We start from the raw sequence: 20,731 nt of genomic DNA on the forward strand, positions 1-20,731 counted from the left end.
GCCCGTACACGTTATGGTAAATGATGTACGTACAGGTTTTCCTCCATTCGATCCTGATGACTCAATAGTAATTTAAGTTAAAGATTGCAAACCACAATATCTTAACAATCAATTACGTCAAGTGCTTTTCCGAGAAATGGATGAATACGATTTAAAGCGGAAGTCCATTCAAAAGAATTACGTACAATTAGATGTTCTTATGTGAGGCGGAGTTAAATGTCATGAGAGTAGCTCGGGGTTCAGGTAACGGCTAATCATGGCTCAGCTTGCGAATATTACATGACCAAACTCAGAAAACACATTAGGTATGACTGGAGATTCAGAGACAGAGGCTCTCCACACTTTGCTTTCTCACCACAGATAGATTCAGATTTACGCATTCAAGCTTGCCGCAGTTTGGTTTTAAAAGAGCTGGTTTTCCCCCCCCCGAGACGGCACCTTTTTTCACGGCCCTGGCTGCCCACGCAAGTTATGTAATCACCAAGGCCACAAGGCAGATTCCTACAAGTAGCCCGCTGAGAGCGAAGACAATCGCAACGAGGTGTTAAAATGTCTTCCGAAACAAACGTTTTAATTTTGCAGATTTTACCGCCGCCGTCGCAAACACAGATTAGCCTTTTCAAACCGCAGAGAGCAATAAAGATTGCCATAGAAACTTTATGGAGAGCGTAGTAAGTCCCTTTTATTTTCAGCTCCACCATCAGCAAGCAGCCTGAAGCCAATCACGTCCATACGGAGTCATCACGGCGAGTCCGTCGAGCATCGTCTGTCATAACGCATCAGCATTTTTTGCCTCCGTAATGTGAAGAAACACTGCGGCGAGTTATGGACAGGCAACCTTGAGGACTAACCCAGGTCAAGTTATAGAAGGGCTGGTATCAACCACGTGTTTACTGCCGCATCAAATTCCACGCTCATTGAACACCGCCGCTTTAAACTTTTCCATTTCCGTCAAGTTAGAAATACCCATGTAGAATTAACTGATTGGAAATCGAAAGTAGGAACTTCTAGTCAAGCAGAATCAAAATGGCTGATGACCTCGACAAGGCTTTTCTCTCGCATCAGAGGTTTATTGAATTAATTCTGGTGAAAACTAGTCAGCATTCGGGATCAGGTTTAGAATTGTCCAGGTTACAATTTTTATCTGTATTAGACCAAATTGGCATTTACTTCATTCAAATGTCAAGCATGGCAAAAATAACTCCAAAATTTATAGGGCCACCTGTTGGCTTTGGAATGCTCTTCTTGACAGCCCTGAAGTTAAAAAAAAAAATTCTTTACAACTACACAATTCCTCATAGACTGACTATTCCGACATCAATGTTTGCTGTTTAAAAACAATTTCTCCATAATAAAAATAAATAGACCAAAGCCCATAGAAAAGATCCGTTTCAATTTTTTTGAGCGCTGCACAAAGCGTGCGTGCTTGGAAATGGATCCTCCCTCCAGGCTCCACCTCCGACTCCACGCGCACCTTTCATGCAAATGATGCATGCGTGGAGCGCTTGTACACTCTTTGGTGTGGGGGCTATTTAAGTCTTATTTTGTGTGGAGCGAACGCGCGGTATCGTTTTTTTTTTTTCAGCACGCGTCGTACACTTGCGTTCAAAAATACGTCGCGCGCCTGCATGGAATGAAGAGTTGGAGGACGCGCGTTGAAAAGTGATCGTTGTGGATGCGACTTGGAGGTCCGAGTGAGGAGGACCGTGAACGCACCTTGCATCCAGCAGCAGCGAGCACCGCCAACCAGCAGTTGCAGGCATGGGTGGGCAAGTCACTAGACATGATCGTAAGTACAAAACATGACGTCACCTACAACGCTATTGTAGTTCTTGTTATAATTAATATTGGGGGGGGGGGGGGAGTCTATAAATGTTTTGTGGCAATATAGTTATAAAAAGGCTTGTTTCCTCCAGGCTACTCTGGAATATCACATGACGATTACTTTGCAAATAAAACCTTCCTGAAATACAAGTTCTTAATTTCCTTAAATGGTGTCAGCATACAGTTGAAGTTTTCTCCGTTTTTCTTTTCCATTCCTACTTTGAACTATTTTATCTAAGAGTGACTTTGTTGTCTATTTTTACCTCGTTTTTGACGTTTACTTAAAGGGATGCAATCAAGCAGGTAGTTGGGAGTTGCAAGGTTGCAATTGTGTTGGAACTAATTTTACTTTGACCTTTTTGTGTCGTTAGAAAATGAAACTATTTTTATAAAGCAAGACTTTGTCTTTGAACTCAAAGTTTCATTATTATTCTTTTTAGCCGTGATAGATCTATTTTTTAGCGACTTGAGGAAGATGACAGATGCTCCCCATCCTCACCAAATTTCACCCAGAGGGCGTTTTGATGTCGAGTAGCTATCAGTTCCGTGTCGGAAATGCTTGGCCACCCGACGGCACTGTCATCTTCCTGGAACTCAAAACTGCACGTATCAATAAACCCTCTCAGGGTCTTGGTGATCCTCTTGTCCCACTCAAGGACCCATCAATCACTTTGGCTCCAAACTCCAACTTTGTCCACTGTCAGATCAGCGTGATCCAAACAAGGGGAGCAATTACTATTTTGTCGATGAAGTCGGATTGACACATGAGCTGAAGTTGTCCGACCACATAGTCTGCTTCTATTATCCACTAGACATGACGTGCAACATGACATCACACGTGCAGTATGGTCAACGTGACTTTGACCAGAACAATTGAGCCTTGTTCTACAGAGACCAAAAATGGTGCAAAGAATGCTCAAAAAGTGTGATTCTTGGCCAGCCAGTCTAATGGAGACTGTCCAAATTGCACGTGTTCATCTGCCGGCGTGACACTCTTGGAATAGAAGGAGAGGTGATGTGGCACATAATCAGCCTTTACCGATGATCACGGCTATCTGGTTGATTGATCATTTGTCAAACCTCACGACACTCAAATGTCACACAAAGTGAGATCGGCTTCAAAACACGAGGAAGCGGTAGTTTCACGTAAAACATTCGGCTTCCTGCTTTGAATGAATGTGGTTTGGACGGTTTGTGTTTGTTGGTGAGACGTCAACGTTGACGCACGCGTGACCTTATCCACGACAAAAGAAAAACCAGAATGCAACGAGTCATTGTCATTATAATTATTAAGCGGCGTGTTTCACTTGAGCTAAACAGTTGTCCCATTGTATGGTTTCGCTGAAATGAAAATAAAATCTCTAAATTTCTAAAATGTGTTACGTTGACCCGATATCAATTGCATGTTGCAGATCTGATCAACGGAGCGGTTCCCATCACGTCTCTTCCGTCTGGCTCATTTTGCCACAAGCACAGCTATGACTGCTCAGTTCCCGTCATGCCTCAGTGCCCCGGCTCGCAACTTCACCACCACAACAAGCCGATAGACTCCCCGGGTCACGTCGCATCAGTGCGTCACAACAAGCATGTACGGATGTCCAGCCATCAAACCTGGTTCCCCCTCCACCAGGATCCTCCTCTTCTCTTCCACCCGACGGCGAAGGGCTCGCAAATCGTCATGGACGAGTCACGGAGGATCGTCCAGAGGAGAGCGAGCTTCTGTAACGCCATCGTTTTCAGCGACAGAAGCGTGGCTGTAAACGAGGTGGTCCGGCTGAAGGTGAGACAGATCGAGCATGGTGTTCCAAAGTCGAGACATCTCCAGCGTTTACTTCTAGGAACATCGAAACTATTTTTCCACTCGTTCGCCTTTCAGTCACTATCCAACATCTATCAATTTGTAAAGGCATATCCATCAATCAGTTGGTCCTCCATTCTTCCATCCAGCTATTAACCGTTTGTAGACCATCCATCCACTCGTTCCATCATCTCATTATGTCCCATGAATTTATTAATGCATCTATCATCCATCAGTTCTTCCAGGCACCTGATCTACCATCCATTCATTATCTACTCATTGGTAAATGCATCAACCAATCATACGTGAGCACTATTGTCTGATTCGTGTCTCTGTGCTACTGCATTAGCGTATATAGCAATCATTTTTTTAAGAGCGCCATCGTGAGAGAAAGTCATTCACACCCACTCGTCTTCTCACCTCTTTTTCTCTCCTCGTGTGTTTTCTCACTTTTGGTATTTGTGTTGGCCAAAGAGGCGGCTCAGTATAAGTTTCCACTTCAGCTATCAGGCCATCTATGTCTCGAAAAGGGAAAGTATGGTAGTCCTTGCTGTTTAAGGAATGTTCTCATCTTGGATATGGATTTTCATGTTGTATCTAGGAAATGAACTTCTTCCATGTTCCTTCCCAGATCACGCATACCCACCACGCCTGGCAAGGCGCACTACGCATCGGTTTCACTACCCAAGACCCGTCCACCATGAACCCCAAAAGCTTGCCGAGGTATTCGTGTCCAGATCTGGCGTCGAAGAGCGGTTTCTGGGCAAAACCCTTGCCAGAAGAACTTCTCAATAACGAGAGCGTCATCTCCTTCTGGGTATCCAAGAAGGGTCGAGTGCTCTACCGGATCAACGAAGGCACCCCTAAACGTTTATTCAGGCAGGTTAGCTCCTATCTGCCTTTGTGGGTTTTCGTTGACGTCTACGGGAAGACCAAGGGAGTCCAGCTTCTCGGTGAGTCCGTTACCTCACAAGAAACACGTGTTCGTACATATTAACAGCTGTTCCTACCTTCCTCACACCTACAAAAATAGCTCTGTGGAAAAAAAGATGGTGGGAGATTTGGTAGATAGCAAACACCACCCTTTGTTAGTTACAAGAAAATCTCCCTGAAGGGATTTTTCAAAGTTTAAAGGCTCGCTGCATGAAAGAAGACGAGCGCAGTCGGCATCGTCTCATTGATTCGCTTCTCGTAAGTTGCTTTTGAGAAGCGTTTATGAAGGAACAGCTGTGGCCAATTTTTAAAAAGGTTTCTCAAAAAAGAAAGAAAAAAGAAGGGATGCATTGTCTAACGCTTGTAGTACGTACAGTATTTATAACTTGGTTTCTGAGAACGTCTCTGTTTCTCATCTCGCAATTAGAAGCTGTCGACACTGCAAATAAAAATAGAAAGTGGGCTCCTGTATGTTGGAGTTCAAACCATTTAACCTTATTTCTCGCCGTGCGCTTGAAAGCAAGTGGCACGTGCTATCTGGCGCTAGAGTGCGACTATCTGAAGGTTCGCTGGCCTTGTCCAAGAACCAATGAAGTGTCTTGGTCATGCTGATGATGTCAGGTCTGCTGAGGTTTTTTTATTTTACCCTCCAAGACAATCACGGCTGTGGAATCTCTCACTCTTGGGATCTAAATGTGACTTAGCGGAAGTGCCTCAGTTCTATCCGGCTATCTGGTCTCTGATCTCCGCACGGTATCTTTGGTAAACCTGGATATGATGAAAACTGATTTTCTCTTGTCTAAGTCATGCCCCACTTGCAGGACTAAACATGGACTATGCGACTATGGGACTACCATTGTTTTCTCTCAGACCAGGAAGTTGGGTCTTGTCTGACTTCATCAACTCTGATTTAATCAAAACAAACAAGCTCAACAGAGTCATGTCAATGGTCTTAGCCGAGTCACTCAAAGACTGACAACATTGAAAATCGCATCTGTGCATTTTTCTCCAGAGCAGCGAGGTTGCTTTTGGGGTCCGCACACAAACGTTCCACCAGCTGCAAGAACAGGCCCCGGTGGTTTCCACCTGCTGTGAGCGATGCTATCTGATCATCAGCCCACGTCTGCAGCGGTTGTTTTCGGGGAATACAAATGGAGCGTGGCGCTATGAGTGAACTCTGCGGAGTGTAGAGAATGGCTTGACGTGGATGACCTTGGTTGTACTTGAGATAAATGTGGCTGATAGTAGCTAAATTAGTTTTGGGTGGGATTGCTGGACTTGGGCCATCAGGGGGATAAAAAAAACATCAAGGGGAAAGCATTTGAAGTCTGAAACAATTTCAGATGAAATACTGTGGATGAGATCTAAAAATGTTTACTTAAGTACTGGCTTAGTGAGACTTTAAATAGGCAAACATTATTCGAAGTTTGTTGAGCAATGTTAGCGATTGGACGTTGAAACAAGTTTGCATAGGTTTGGTAAATTAGGTCGCACGCTACTTTCAGTTTCATTCCTCTCAAGTGGAAAATCCCTTTTTCGTCTGGTTGAGAGTGTTTGTCTAGCAATCCCGGAAGACCACACCGGTTTGTACGCGCCTGACGGATTCCTGCCAAGTTCCACAAGTCCCGTAAGTCAACCGCATCTTTTGATAGATGCAAGAAACTCCGCTGGGAGTTTTTGGACTCGCGGTGGATGAGTCATACTTGATCACTGACACGGTGCCAGTGGTCCGCGAGGCTGAAATCAATTGTTTCTCTTGAAACGCGGAGAAGAATCCAAACCTCTTTCTTAGCTCTCAGGTGATGAAGACGAGGCTAAGGACATCCCGAGTTATATTGAAAGCGGCGAGGACATAAACCTCCCGTGTTATTTTATTCTTCTCATTCAGATGCAGAGCCTTTCGTCAACGGCGACAATAAATGCATTGTTAAATTTACACCACTTTTCAACATTTTATGGCTGGAACGCCGTCATAAACGTGGTCCGTAAAGCTGTCCCGCTTTCCCGTTACGATTGACAGATCCCATCATCCGATTTTACGTGGACAACAAATCAAATCTGGCTGATGAAATGCGATTCTAGGTTTTTGGTGCAGTGACCCAATAGTTTTTGTGCCTTTGCACGTTTATTTATGTTAGCATGAGTAATCCAACAGAATTACTTGGCGCTATTGTTGTCCTACAGACGCCAAACTGGACAGGCAGGTCAAACGTCGTTCTTTGCTTCTATTTCCATTCACCGCCGTCACCTTGTTATTGTTTCACATGTCAATAAGGGATTACTTGGCCTGTCACGTGTTTGTTTGAGGCATGACAAGATGTTAAATTTAGAGAGGTCTGATACTGAAAACAACGTTGAGTCACATGACCGCCTACTCTCCTTTTCTTATTACTGCTAGGACCGATTCGGTTTTGTAAACAAGCTAAAATTAGTTTCTGTTTTTTAGGAGGTCGTCTTGGCATAAAGACACGGCGAAAAATCACAAATTGCTCAAGCCTCCAACAACAACAACAAAGTGTACATTTCAGTTGTGGAGTCACGACACGCAAAGTCATCGATCTTGAGCGCGTTTCCAGCCAAAGGCAAAAGCGGCTATCAGTGAACCAGAACGGCAAATAACGATGTAATCATTAAACTCGTTTCCCCTCACATTTCATCCAATGAAGCATTGTTATTTCTTTTGGTGCTGTAAACGTTCCACGTCTGATCACTCTTTTCGAGGGAGTGGATATTAAAACCTGATTAGATCTGCCAGAATTTCAAAAGGAGCCTTTCCCAAGGTCTCCAGGAAATCACCAAAGCTTATAATCTTTTGTTGGGTCCAGAGAGAGGACACTTGGTTCACGTTGATACCTTTCTGGGTAAAATTCTTAACATTACCGTAACTAAGCGATCGACCGCGGCGCATTCCGACCACAAATCCGAGTTTTCTTGCCACCGTATGAAAGGAACTCCGCCATGAACCGAGATTCCCCCTCAATGTATTTACAAGCGTTTTTGGTTTCAAGTGATGTCAGGCTTTGGCGAAGAATCGTCGAGGCAAAGTAAAAACCGCTTGCGAGGCAGCTGCTCTGACTTGACGGGTCCTGGCGGACTCTCCGTGAGCCAGCGTTGAAACGCTAATGAAGCTTGACACTTTTTTGGAATCGAAGGGGAAGATGCTGATCACCCTCGCAAGACCATGGCCTATTGTGTTCACTGACCTCTGACCTCATCCTGTCTACAACATGTGACGAAGACTCTTCTGGAGAGTCTGGACTTTTTTTTTTTTCTTTCCAAAAGCTCAACACGTTTTCCCCTAGTACCTCTTCTCTCTCTTCCTTTATAAGCCCCCTTTGCCTTTTTAGGCAACACCCCTCTACTCCACCCTGCTCTGCGCTCTCGTGACAGATGACATCACTCATCTCCTCTAGATCTTGTCCTGGATTGAACCCATGTAAATCCCCACATGGACGCTATTTAATGCAAACGGCCTTGGTGAGGTCGTCCTCTGAAACGGCCCAACTCGCGCTTCTAATCCCGCTGCGCCGGGCCAAGGAACAAAATGAACTCTGGGTACATTTGGTGCTTATAAAACATGTTTGGTATTTAAATGTTGACGTTGGCTTTGCGCCAACCAAGCCCAACCCGTTTAACCAACATTAAGTACAGCTGTAGAATTATAGTCGTCTTTTAGCTATTAGGAAGCTTTGCTTGAGGTTCTGATATTATTTCTTCTCAAATAGTGCCTACGTTGGACTTTTTTTTTTTTTTGCCAGACGTGCAGGTGCAACCGGGCCACTTTTTTTGCATCGTCAAGATTTGGATTGCTGCTCGGCCTCTATTATTGTAATTTTCTTAAACGGGTCCATCCAGTTTGTGGTTTTTTTGCTTGCTAACGTTCGTCAAGGGTAGAGCGAGTCTCCTTTGTTATTTTATTTCCACTTTTCTCCATCTGCAAAGGTCAATAAAAGTTGACCTGGTCCGGTATGCGTCAATTGATCAGAGCTTTTCTCACGACATTGAGAAGCTCAAAGACTACTTGATCATTTTCAATACGGCCCCTCAGCCCCTCCCATCCTGCTTCGAGCTAGTCAATAGCTTCGGGCATAAACGAATGTAATTTGCTATTAGGTTATCTACTTGTTCCAGTGTTTAACCTGCCATGGCTTTTTTGTGGCTCCTCTTAAATGAGTGGAAGCCACTCTTAAAGACACAGTTGTTAAACTTTTACATGTCTAAACTTTACATTCAACGTGCTTTTAGAGCATTCGTGGATCACGTCGCGGAGTTAAGTGTGCCCCTCAGCAGACACTTAACATTTCCTTTATTTACTTTTGCCCGACTTGACAAGAAACTTACAAATGCCAAGCATAAAGGCGAAGATAGAAGTTATCTCCTTTCTGGCCAGATGATAAGAGCGCTAATAATAAGACGCCCGCGCTTGCTTGTGGACACTCTTTGCGGAGGAAGTAATTGAGTTCAAGCAGTTTTATCAGCGGCTGGCCGGAGATGTGCCGCCTCTTTATGATAAAAGTCATCAGCTGACCGGCACAGTAGCCAAAATCGGTAGTCAAGTCCCATCAGGGGTGAAAGCGGCTAGCATCCAATCAGGCTAATTTTAGCATTGGGTCACGCTGATCCATTAGCGAAAACGGAGTCCCAAGTCCTCGTAAAAAGGCAGAAACTCGCAGATACAAAGAGGACCTGCCAACCGGCTCGTGAATTCATGTACGTTATGTAAACATCAAGACCCCTGGCGAGTCTTTAAAAAGCGTTGACACAACTTCTGAAGGCTGAATGTAAACACCTTCGTTTTAAAGTGGGATCGTATTCATGGCCTCTTATTGGCGCACTGACGTCGCTGTTGGGGTTTAACATTACATTTATTATATTTAGTGTCTATAGTTTGTATAAAATACAAATTACCAGTATTTGATTTGATTTACAACGTTCAGTGGGTAAAAAGGCCTCTGGGTGATATTAGCAATGAAAATGGAAGCTGCTCAGAAAATGTCCAACCCATCGACGAATGAGCCTTAAGACTCCACACTGAAGACAGAGTGGGAGGCTCATCTTCTTTTCTCATGTGCGTTACATAAACCCGTTGTGTATCTTTCTTTTTTTTTTTTTTGTGTTGTTACGTAGCTGCTGACCCGAAGCTACTGAGTGTGTTTTACAATGAATATGCTTCTTTATACAGTTGGTGGTAGTTGTGCTCCAAACTGCATCATAAAGAGATGGTTCAAATTCATTTTTGTGCCACATGTGAGTAGCAAAATAGAAAACGTAGAATATATATTTAAAAAATATATATAAATATATATAATATATATATAATAATTTTTATAAAAATCTAAATAAATAAAATTTACGACTCGATGCCTACTTCCTTCAACCCTAACGGACAACCAACAATTCTTTGTCTCCACAGACAGCGAGACACTACCACCGGATGTGTCAACCCGCTCCCGATTGACGTTCCCCAAAAAGAAGCAGAAGTCTCAACTTCCGGTGAACCTGTGGAACATGTTCGAAGACGGCCCGGAGGATGACGACCGCGACGAGCACCAGTGCGCCGACCACATGCCGCAAAACTCTCAAAACCTGCGGCTGTGCTCCCAGCTCCGCGAGCACCTGGACGGCGAGCTGCGGGTTCACCACGTGCACGGCGAGCACGTGGGCCTGGAGGATCCTCATACGGCGGTGATGCTGAAGCATCAGGGCCCGGACAGAACGCTGGTCTTCACCAGTCGGCCTCTGGAGCAATCCGAGAGCGTCTTTGTCATGGTGCACACCGCCGGGCCGGCCGGGCTGTCGTACGGCGTGACGGCCTGCAACCCGGCAACGCTGCGGCCCCAGGATCTGCCCACCGACCTGGTGTGGCTGCTGGACCGCCAGGAGTTCTGGGCCTTCGACACCTTGTCCGCGCAGCTGTCCAACGAAGATATCCTGGGCTTTGAGCTGAATGCCGCCGCCGAGGTGGTGGTCAGCCGCAACGGCGGCAGCTTGGGGGTGCAGCTATGCGTGGACAACTCCAGACCACTGTGGATGTTCTTCATGCCACATAAGAACGTGGCGCAACTCAAGATTTTTGGTACGTTGGGGTCATCTTCAAGCTTTTATTCGTCCATTTTCCTTGACAGGGTTGAAAAATGGTGGAAATTCTCTGGAAGGATTCTGGTAAATTTCAATGCCAGGTTTAAGGGGAACTAAAACTTTAGCTTTCCCTGAATATCATCCAGCCACTTGCAAGCAACATGTTTTTTTTTCTTGCCGTAGTCATCTATCAGTGCTTAGGAGGTAATTTCTGTCAGGCTGGAGCTCCCCCGCTGCCACAAGTGTTATTTATCAGGAGGGGGTTAGCTCATAATAGCTCCTTACGATGCCCACCATACGCATTATTAAATGTAATTGCGCTGCGGCGCATGAAGATGCTTGGGCGTCCACCCACCGAGCGTCCCCTCGGTGGGACATCACTCCTCTTCGCTTCCTCCGTTCTCGCTTCCCGCCTCCACTCTCCGGGTTCGTCCTGTGAGACGTTTTCCCACTCCAGCTGCGGAAAGGACTGTCGGGCGGCGGCACACGTCTCGGCTCACCCACACGCTGTGGGGGACTGGCGGACGGCGGTTGCCGTGGAAACGTGTGTCCAACGAGGCGAGTGACAGTTATGTCATGGCTGGGTGTCGTCAAACGGAACAGATGGGACGCCGTCGCGCCCACGCGCTGCTTCGTCTCGTTGAGATTGGATCCGTTTTGTGCAAAATGTTCTTCGGTTCTTGACATGACTTGTCTGTTGCGGGAAAGTAGTTATATTACAAAAATCTGCCATTTATAGCGACTGTGTCTTTCCGAATTGTTACGTTACACTGTTCTCGCACATTTACATGATTTGCAATTTGCAATTGTAGTCTTTAGGCCAAAGCCGTGTCTAACATTTGGGGACTGCTTTGGCACAGTCTTGTGACATCTTGGTGCTACTTCGCCTTTAGCATTTGGGTCCGGATCCTCTGCAATGACCGGGGATTCAAATGCTTACTTTGTGGGTTCTATTTGATTGGTTGTTTCTTCAGCTCTGTTGTCATTCTCGTCTGTTGTATGTTGTCAGGCTTGTCTTCGCACTCAGATGTCCAAGGCCCACCGAGATCACCTGTGTCCGCCGTCCCTTCTCTCCCAGCATCGCCCTTAACCACAACCAACACGGCCACAGAGCCAAACATCTCCTCCAGCAGACTCGTCACCTCCAGCCAGCCTTCCACAGGTTTGTCCAAACCCTCACATGCACTTCTAAGCTCATGGCAGTCACTGATCGTGCCTTCACAAAATAGTTGGGAACCGTTTAAGTCGATTTCGGTGAAGTCACACCTCTAGAAATGTTGCAACATGCTTTGAATGGTCTAAAAGCCATCATATTCAACTTTTCCAAATAGTCACTCAGTTTGACAATAACAGCACAGCGCAGCAGCAATGCATGAAACGGATCCACGACGCTGACTTGTTTGCACATAAGGTCAAATATTTACAGAGCTAATAGAACGCAGCGATGCGATGTCGAGCTGGAGCGCAAATAATAGAAGATGGAGACAAGTGTAAACATGAAGCCTCATTGTCCGCTACGTTTTTTTTTTTTATGAGAAAAAGTGAAGACCAGGTTCATAAGGAGGAGAAGCAAGTCTTAATGTGTCCAACTTGCCTAACGATCATATTTTGGCGGCGAATTAAATGCTAAAATAGAATGTTTCCTGGTTTACTAAAAGTGACTTAGATGTAAGAAATAACATCCAATCCTGCGAAATAGGCTTTTCCTCTTTGTTGAATAGAATTTCTTGTTTTACAGCAGGGCCAGACCAACTACTCCAGTCGATCCTAAGACCACGCCCGTCAGCCATTGCGGGGCCCAGCGCCATTTTGTCATCTCAAAGGAGCAACCGCTTCAGCACAGGTTTGTTGCGTAGATTCTACTCAATGTGTGTTTCGGATTAAAAAGTATTTCAGTGGGCGTGAAAGTTTCCGAAAAAACAAACAAAAAAAAAACGTGTTATTTTGATTTCAACTTAGATACGGAGCAGAACACCCCGCCGACTAGCCCGAGCTCTGTGGGCCCCCCGCAAGCCTCAGACGAGTGCGCCATTTGCTGCGACGACACGGCGGACACGGTGTTGTACGATTGCGGCCACCTTTGTCTGTGCTACAATTGCGCCCTCAAGCTAAAACAGGACAAGGCGCCCTGTCCCATCTGCAGGAAGCACATCCGAGATATCATCAAGACCTACAAAAGTTCGCAGGGCGCCGACTGATTGGCGAGATCAACTCAGGTTTTCTTTGAGTAGTAAAGACTCGTGTTTTTGTGAGAGGCCCGTTTGGAACCCTTCCGTTTGGCAGTGCACTTACGAATAGCGCCACTTTCATATTACAATTGTAGAAACAATCATATTCAACAAAAACGATATACACAAAAGACAAAATCGAATGGAAAACCATGGAAATTTTGATAAAATGTTTGACTCACCAAAGATGTTTAGCTTGAGTTCTTTGACTGTGTTTTATGCCCACTTGAGTCAGCCCTAGACGGGCATTGACAATCCTGAGGGCTCAAGGAGGATGCAAATGAGCCAGGAAGTGGAGGAAGGTCACCTTGTTGCCGTTTAAAAGAAGGCGCCAAAGCACGCACGACTTTCTGTAATTGGGTAAAAAAAAAGTTAACAGTCTGGCTTTGTTCAGGAGCTTTTAAAGGACAAGTAGACTTTTTTTTTTTTTTTCATCATCGGGAGGAGGCAGGTAGACAAGAAATGACTTTGTTTACTTCACCATAATCGAGGATCTTGAAACTTGGGGTGTGTCCACAATGACAAACTTGGAGTTCTTAAGAGAATATTTGAGCCACTGATAAATAACTACAGTGGGCCGAGTCAATTTTTTTAATGGCGTGCCACTAAAACAAAACATTTGTTTGTTAGAGTATCATTACTGTCACCTATTGTGCCTTTTTCAAAAATAATACAAAGCCCTTAAAAGCAGAGTTCAATCATGAATTCAAGCATTTTGGCATAAAAAGTGCACTGCTAAACTGGAATGATGAGCAGATTTTACGTTTAGTTTTAGCCGAGAAATAATTAGGAATCATAAGATGTATATTAGTCTGAGGTATTTATTTTTCTCAATGTTTCTATGAAGAATTTCTATAATGATGAAAAATATTGTTCATACTGTGTTGTACTTCAAGTTAGGCAATTGAATTGAAATGAATTTAAGATACTACATGCTAGCTTATCTACAAACTATGATAAGCTATCGTGAAAAACAAAAAACAAAACAGAGCTTAGCTGCTTAGTTTGCTTAATTGAAAATCAGTGAAGCTTGGTAATTTCTGTAACTAAATTTTAATAGGCATAGTTCAACTTGTAAGAATAATTGAAAGGCCATTATCATTATAAATATTATTATTATTGTTATTGTTATATTAATGTTGGGGGTTGTGTTTTTGCTATTATCTGAGGGAAGTGTTTTTCAAATTAGACATGACGTCTCACTCTGTTCAATAAAGTTTACATTCAAATGCCTCACTGTTTATTTGATGACATTATTCTTGTTTTCTACTTTTGTCTCTTAAAATTAAATATCTTAATATAAACATCTCGAGTGACAATTTGTCTTGCAAATTAGTTTTATTCCCTGTTGAAAAACATTTCAAAAGTTCCATTGTACGCATTCCAATGAAAAAGATGTTGAAGGCAATAAAGCAGTTAAGGCAGAACATTGGCGAGCTGCACGTTGTATCTGCAGTGCATCAAACCCAATGCTTCACTGAGTACTTGTGCAACGCCCATTTACGTACAGTACATACGTACAATGTGATAAAGGAGGAGGGGGAGGCAGCGGGTCCCAATAAACAGCTGTAAATTACACTTTGACTGTTTATAGACTTGCGCTATGTAGAGCAAGCCCTGCTTTATTTACTAGCGCACAGGCCACGATGAAGTGACATGTAACAGGTGGCCGAGTGGTCTCGCAGGGGTGATGCATAGTTTGTGAAGAAAAAAATAAAACATAAATATATGAAGTGGTTGCACATGCAGTTTATAGTTCTAAAATGCACTTTTGCTATTGCCATTTTAAATTTTAAAAATATGTGACAACATAGAACAGATTTAGAGGATGAGCAAGATCCCGACTTGACCACACAAAAACCTCCACAGACAGACATAAGTTCTGTGAGGGCCCAGGAGGAACCTGATGGTTGGCCTCCTAATATCTTCTGAGTGTTTGGTCAAGTGTCACAATCGCTTCTTGACACACAATTTATGTTCCCATTCATGCACACATAGTGTATTGATTTGGAATCCAAAATTGACGTAGGACATGAGATTGAAGATGCTATTTGTTGAAGATTTTGAGCTTTCATCTCAGTAATATTGGACAGTCTGAAAAGTAATTAGAATCAAAGTTCAACTTCGAGTGCAAGATGGCAATTGCCTGTTATCATTGTAAAGCTTTTTAATCACTGTCAGTCAGTGTTTGAGGTGGAGGCGGTTGATTCAGTGACGTTCTTGTGTTGAGATGCTGCGCTCTGCTGCCCTCCAGTGGACGTAATGTGAAATGGGGGAACAGTCACCAACTGTAACGTCAATCATTCTAAACATAGTAGAAATACGTCCTCACTGTAAACTCTTCTTGAACGTCAGAGTGGGTAACGTAGCCGGTTTATCTAGTTCCTTTATTGTTAAATGACATGAAAATTAAACTGACAGTCGTGTCGAATTGGAGCAAACATTTGCCATTCTTCCACAATTCCTGACCACGTATTCAACATTTCAAGTTAAACAAAAAGGTCACGATACTTACCAGACGTGAAAGGAGCAAGGCGAACACGATTATTGAACTCCGAAACTATTTAATTACTAAAAACAACACTATACAAAATAACAAACAAATCTTCCCATCTTCACACCTCTGCCGTCGTTTTACCTTCAGTGATGCGCGCGCAGCTTTCGAAATCCGCGCAGCACACCTGGACATAATTTTGTCAACGTGACGTCAAACACGCAAAGTAAACTTGAGTGAAAAAAAAAGTTAAAACCGTTTAAAAAGTGCATTTATTCTCATTTTCAGGCACTTGAGTTATTGCTGCTTGTCACACCGTAAACAGTAAAACAAAAAGTGAGCATCTGAGTTAAGACTACAAGTAAAAATGTCAAATTTACTGCCCAGCAGAAATTTCTTTTCAATGTCAGGATAGATTTGGAGCATACGCGTGAAGTGGTTGTGAACAATTGTGTCAACCGTAACGGTACAAAAAGAATGAATAAATACAATTTGGGTGGAAGACAGCAAAGGGCTTTTGTTTTCCTGGTAAACCATCAAGGGATTCTATTATTATTATTATTATTACAAGCCATCGTTACGATTAAAGATGCTCACAAAAGAACAATTAAATGCGTCGAACATTTGACATAATTTTAACGTACAGTACAACAAAATAAAGCAATGAAAACATGCAATGAAGACAGCACCAAGATGTGACTAACACTTAGCAGCAAAAAAAGTTACGTTTGAACAGCTCAAGGCTTTGTCAGTATAATAAAATCGAACATGCAGTAAGATTTAAATGCTTAGAAAGTTCTACAAAAATGATTACAGTAATCCCCTGCATATTCGCGGTTCACTAATCCACGTTTTGTGTATGTTTGTGTGTGTGTGTGTGTGGGGGGGGGACTCTACTTCGAGCTATTCACACTATTCTCTTAAGAAAAGATGGCACCAAAGCTCTATCTGATAGGAAATTTTTACATTTGGGTTCGAGGAACTATGTTGAAGTGATGTGTCTCAAATTTTATATGTTGAGCCTGGGTTGTTAGCAGAAGTTACAGAGGGAAAAATCGAGGAAGTCTTCCTCAGCAGTATCTGCTCCAGAACACAACACTTTAGATCAAAAGTATGAGAGCTATCAGTACTTGGCATCGGTGAGGACACAAAGAGTGGACATTAGCATTGGTATCGGTTAGCGGATATTATTTTTATTCTGGGAATCGGTCCTTATCCCCCGCGAATGGGGAGGGATTACTGTACTTGCGGTTTAGGGAGGACTGACGAAGCATCAAGTTCCTCTTTTAGGTTGCTCTTTGGCTTTGCTCCTCTTGTTTCATTGTGAACTTCCCGGAGTTCTCGTACAAAATCAAAAGTGTCCGTGTGAGTAGTCTTTCCAACGCGCGAGTTCTGCCGGCTCCGAGCGCACTAAGGCTTCCTCTCGAGGTAATTGGAAGGAACCCACCCTTTTCTGGGCTTGCCACTGTCCAGTACTTTGCAGTACCACCAGCCGTTGGGGTTCCTCTCCAGAACCTCCAGACTGGTCCCCTCTGGGAAGCCCATGGTCTCCTCGTCACCGTGGTAGTCGGCAATGGAGACGTAGATCTCCCTGAGGTTGTTGTGGATGATGTGGGGCTTGGGTCTTACGGTGGACACAGGAAGGGCATTCCTCTGGGAGCTGCCGCCCAGGAACTCCGTGCTCCCGGTGTTGGGCGGGTTCCGGCTGGGTAGGGCGATGTTGTTGGACGGCAGGTTGCGGGGCACGGTGCCGAATGAGGCGTTGCGACGCACCACGGGGCTTCCGCGAGGGTGGTTGCCGGAGTTGAGGGACTCGTTTCTCCTGAGGGAGCCGACGGGGCTCGGGTTATCCCTGATGGGGGCTGAGATGAAGACCGACTGCGGTCTGACCACCTGTTGCTGCTTGCCGCCGTTCTGCTTGCGCGACCCGAACAAGCCGGTGGGTTTGGAGAAACCACCGGGTGGTTTGGAGGGGATCGGTGGAGTGACTTTCTTTAGGTTCTGATTGAGGTTGTTCATGGCCTGAACCCTTTGCTCGTTCTTCTCCAGGCTGTTGGACTTGCTGAGGCTCCCAGGTTTGGAAGGCGTTCCGTCGGATTCTGAGCCAGCCGCGTCATCCTGCTGCCGCACGGGCTCCAAGAAGTACGTTGGGGCCCACCCCTCGGAGTCGTCCCAGCGGATGTACCACCAGCCGCTCTCCTGCTTCTCCAGCACCAGCACCTCCACGCCGGCAGGAAAGCTCAGCTCCGACTCTTGGACTTTCTCATAAGCGTCGGTAGTGCGAAAGAGGACGCAGCCTTCCGCGTCCGAGTCACCGCGGCTGCCTTTGGAGTAGATGGAGGAGAACTCTGAGGACGTGCTCTGAGATGAAAAGGAGTCTTCGGAGGAGACGACAGAGGCGGTCTCGGAGTCCTCGCCTTTGTTTTTGCTGCCGTTCTTGAGCTGCCCCGTGGGTCGCAGCTGTCTTCTCAGCGTGCTGATGTCCATCTTGTCCCCGCTGGATGCTTTGGCCAGCTGCGGTTTAGGCCTCACCACCGGCTTGGGTTTGGAGGAGGACTTGGCGTTGGGGGATGTTTTGCTGTCCTCCTGGTCTTTCTTGGGTCTGGACATATCCGGGGTGGACTCATTGGAGGCTGATTTAGATCCGGACCCCTCTTCGTTTTTGGCTGACATTTGGTTTCCATTCAAGTTAATCTTGAGCTTGTTAGCCGCAGATCTCCATCCTCCTGATTTGGGGTTGGCGGTTTTGCCAGTTTTGGATGAAACGCTGGCCTTGGAGGAACCGGAGTCACGGCTGCACTGCCTCTCCGGGATCTCCTTGAAGGGCCGGAAACCCTCGTTCTCATAGATACACTCCTCCTCACCCTCCGCCTCTTGGCTGTCTTCGAATGACTCGCACATCCTAAAGGAGGCGCTGTGGAGCGACGAGGCCGGAGACGGTTTAGAGGACCGCTGGGATCCCTTTTCGGAAGACGTGTCCTCGTTCTTCGCATCCACCAAGGAAGCTTCACCTCTCAAGAACTCAAACTCAGACTCCAGATCCAGGTCGCCAATGGCCGGGACGTCGTATTCCGGCTCCTCGTACACGGGCCTCCCTGGAGACACGGGAGAATCCGGAGCCTCTCGACCGGGGCTGCTGGGTGGCGCCGTCCCCACGGAGTCCTGCTTCTTGACAGGCGGCGCCGGTGGAGGTACTTTGGGGCGACATAGCGTACTCGTTCTACGGTTGAGGTTGGGCTTTTTGCGTTTGTCAATGTAGGAACACGGAGCCCAGCCCTCTCGCTCTCCGATCTGGACATACCACCAACCACCGGAATTCTTCTCAATCACCTAAAACGTCACGTGACAAACATTACGTTATTCGAAAGAACCAATGAGGAAGTCGTATATTGTGTGATTTTTACCTCTGCTTTTTGGCCTCCGTTGAAACTGATCCCATCAGATATGCAAGACTGGAATTCGGCAATAGTGTAATACTCAGCTTCGACTGTAGGTGGCTCTGGTGGGGAGGGCAAAGGAAATCCCTGGGAATAAAGGGCATTTTGTTTTAACCCAGATAACACGTCATCGTTAAAAAATATATATATATATACTGAAAAGCTTCAATCTCTCCCATGTAGTCAGTCACAACTAAGCATACAGAACCTTTGATGTGGATTTTATGATCCGACCGAATAATGTTCGTCAGATCACTTTATGAAAATATAACTATGTAAATATATTAATATGTAACAAAGCTTCCCTACCAGGGTTGCATCTCTTCGGGGAGGAGGTTTTTGCCTGAGAACTGGGGAACCTATGAATCAGAGACAGAAAGGAAAAATACTGTCAAAATAATGAATACATAAGCACAATGCACCTCAAGAACAATTTACAGTAAACTAAAAATTCTGGAATTATTTTAGTATAAAAAGACACGACTGACCGATTTCCACCCGGTGAGGTGCAATGCGGGCCACGGCCGGCGAGGCCGGCTCCATTTTGCCTTTGCCGTCCTGCGGCATGCCAACAGGGCCTGGGTCCGAACACAGGACCGGTAAGCTGATCTCCTTGCGGGCCACTTGGGGGCTCTCCGAGACTTTGGCGCTGCCTACGTCCTTCTCGCTCGGGGACGTCTTGTTGAGGAGGTTACTAATCTCCATGATGTTTCCAATGATCTCCACTGGGCCGGTCACTGACTTTTTGGGGGGTGAGGAGAGGTCCTCCATCTTCTTGAGATAAGAAGCTGGAGCCCACCCCTCCTTATCTTGGTACCTGCGAGTAAATAACATGAATAATTGCATGCTACAGGTTTCTGTGAACTTGTCATTCCGGGTGTGTGAAGTAAAGCTCACCTGATGAACCACCAACCTTCCAAGTTCTTCTGGATCACTTCCACGACCTCGCCTTTCTCAAACGCTATTTCATCTTTGCCTTGGCTAGTGTACGGCTGCACTGTGATGTACTTCTCTTCTATGTAAAACAGCAAAATACAGCAATACTTTTAGCAACTTTTTAAAATAATTTTTATTGATTTTTTTTGGTATGAAAACAACAAGAATTCAAACATAATCCAAAAATATGATTTTTATTTTTGTACTACTTTCTGGCTTTGTGGCATCGTGTCAGAAAAAATACCGCAAATTTTTACACAGTCTTGGGATGAATTCCAAAGGGAAAGAATGAAACGGCAATAGCAAACCATAAATATGTGTGGGGTGGTTCATGTATACGTCTACAAAGTGCATTTTAAAGTCAGCGTAAACAGAGCTGCACTCCATTCTAATATTATGACTCTGAGCAAGTCGACTATTATGTCGGACACCGGAGTAATCCTAAAGATACAAACGTCATGCGCAGGCTGCCATTCATTTACGGTTGTTTACATAATGTGCACCTTTGGCGAGCCGACGTCCTACGAAGTGTCCTTGGCCTTGCGCCTCTTAACTCTGCACATAATAGCCAGCCAAAGGCTTGGTGCTGATTTATGCATTCCAGCAAGGCCAGCACGTCGTGGTACAGACACCATTTCCCGTCATTATGGCAATTCCTGACCCAACCCTGGCCGACTGAGTCTCAAGAGAGCAAGGCGACAAAAGTCAGACGAAGACATTGAAGCAGTTTTTGGGATCCTGCTTACAAAAAAGTCCTTTTTTTCTCCCATTTACTTGCCCTTTCCCAAGGTTGTCTCAAAGCGTACAGGAAGTGGGAAAGCAATTCCCGCCACTATTTATGTTGTAGATTTTTTAAACAATCGCTTTTATGGGTTGTTGTAGAATATAGAATAGTCCGAATTTAGAGTTGCGTGTCTTCCGTATATTACGGCTTTGGGCCAATCATATTAAGATTCATGCTAATTTTTATTAACCTAGATTAATGCTAATTTTCATTAGCCTG

General features: G+C 45.0%; 3 protein-coding genes across 7 annotated transcripts in view; 1 reads left to right on the forward strand and 2 right to left on the reverse strand.

Moving 5' to 3' along the window:
• Positions 1–15,532, reverse strand: part of sorcs3b (sortilin related VPS10 domain containing receptor 3b) — an 80,742-nt gene extending 65,210 nt beyond the window's left edge. Inside the window, exons 1-2 of one of the 2 annotated variants that reach the window (XM_085922944.1) lie at positions 15,377–15,532; positions 13,044–13,211 (exon numbers count right to left, since the gene is read on the reverse strand). The gene's annotated coding sequence lies outside the window, so the exon portion shown is untranslated. Of the gene's footprint in view, positions 1–13,043; positions 13,230–15,376 lie in introns of those variants that run through there. The other variant, XM_085922945.1, reaches the window with a different exon arrangement.
• On the forward strand, positions 1,489–14,094 carry LOC147049936 (E3 ubiquitin-protein ligase NEURL1-like). The gene is made up of 7 exons (XM_085922958.1): positions 1,489–1,789; positions 3,237–3,604; positions 4,254–4,575; positions 9,969–10,631; positions 11,643–11,795; positions 12,372–12,476; positions 12,593–14,094. The coding sequence occupies exons 1-7, from the start codon at positions 1,762–1,764 to the stop codon at positions 12,829–12,831; spliced, it is 1,878 nt and encodes a 625-aa protein (XP_085779084.1). The 5' UTR covers positions 1,489–1,761; the 3' UTR covers positions 12,832–14,094.
• A 78-nt stretch (positions 15,533–15,610) lies between the features above and the next one.
• LOC147049937 (SH3 and PX domain-containing protein 2A-like) overlaps positions 15,611–20,731 on the reverse strand; it is a 36,815-nt gene continuing 31,694 nt past the window's right edge. For 3 of the 4 annotated variants that reach the window (XM_085922953.1, XM_085922952.1, XM_085922950.1), the window contains 5 exons: positions 19,690–19,807; positions 19,281–19,609; positions 19,102–19,151; positions 18,760–18,879; positions 15,611–18,685 (listed from right to left, as the gene is read on the reverse strand). In XM_085922953.1, the coding sequence (XP_085779079.1) occupies positions 16,766–18,685; positions 18,760–18,879; positions 19,102–19,151; positions 19,281–19,609; positions 19,690–19,807 (2,537 nt within the window). In that variant the 3' untranslated portion in view covers positions 15,611–16,765. The remainder of the gene's footprint in view (positions 18,686–18,759; positions 18,880–19,101; positions 19,152–19,280; positions 19,610–19,689; positions 19,808–20,731) is intronic. The other variant, XM_085922951.1, reaches the window with a different exon arrangement.

The sequence above is a fragment of the Syngnathus leptorhynchus genome, chromosome 10 (assembly GCF_054491065.1).
Source record: "Syngnathus leptorhynchus isolate UIUO chromosome 10, UIUO_Slep, whole genome shotgun sequence".
NCBI classification, from domain to species: Eukaryota; Metazoa; Chordata; class Actinopteri; order Syngnathiformes; family Syngnathidae; genus Syngnathus; species Syngnathus leptorhynchus.

Coding starts and splice junctions, on each gene's coding strand:
- LOC147049936 (XM_085922958.1), top strand. CDS start 1,762: ATGGGTGGGCAAGTCACTAGACATGATC. Junction 10,632..11,642: donor GGCGCAACTCAAGATTTTTG/GTACGTTGGGGT, acceptor GTATGTTGTCAG/GCTTGTCTTCGCACTCAGAT. Junction 11,796..12,371: donor CTCCAGCCAGCCTTCCACAG/GTTTGTCCAAAC, acceptor CTTGTTTTACAG/CAGGGCCAGACCAACTACTC.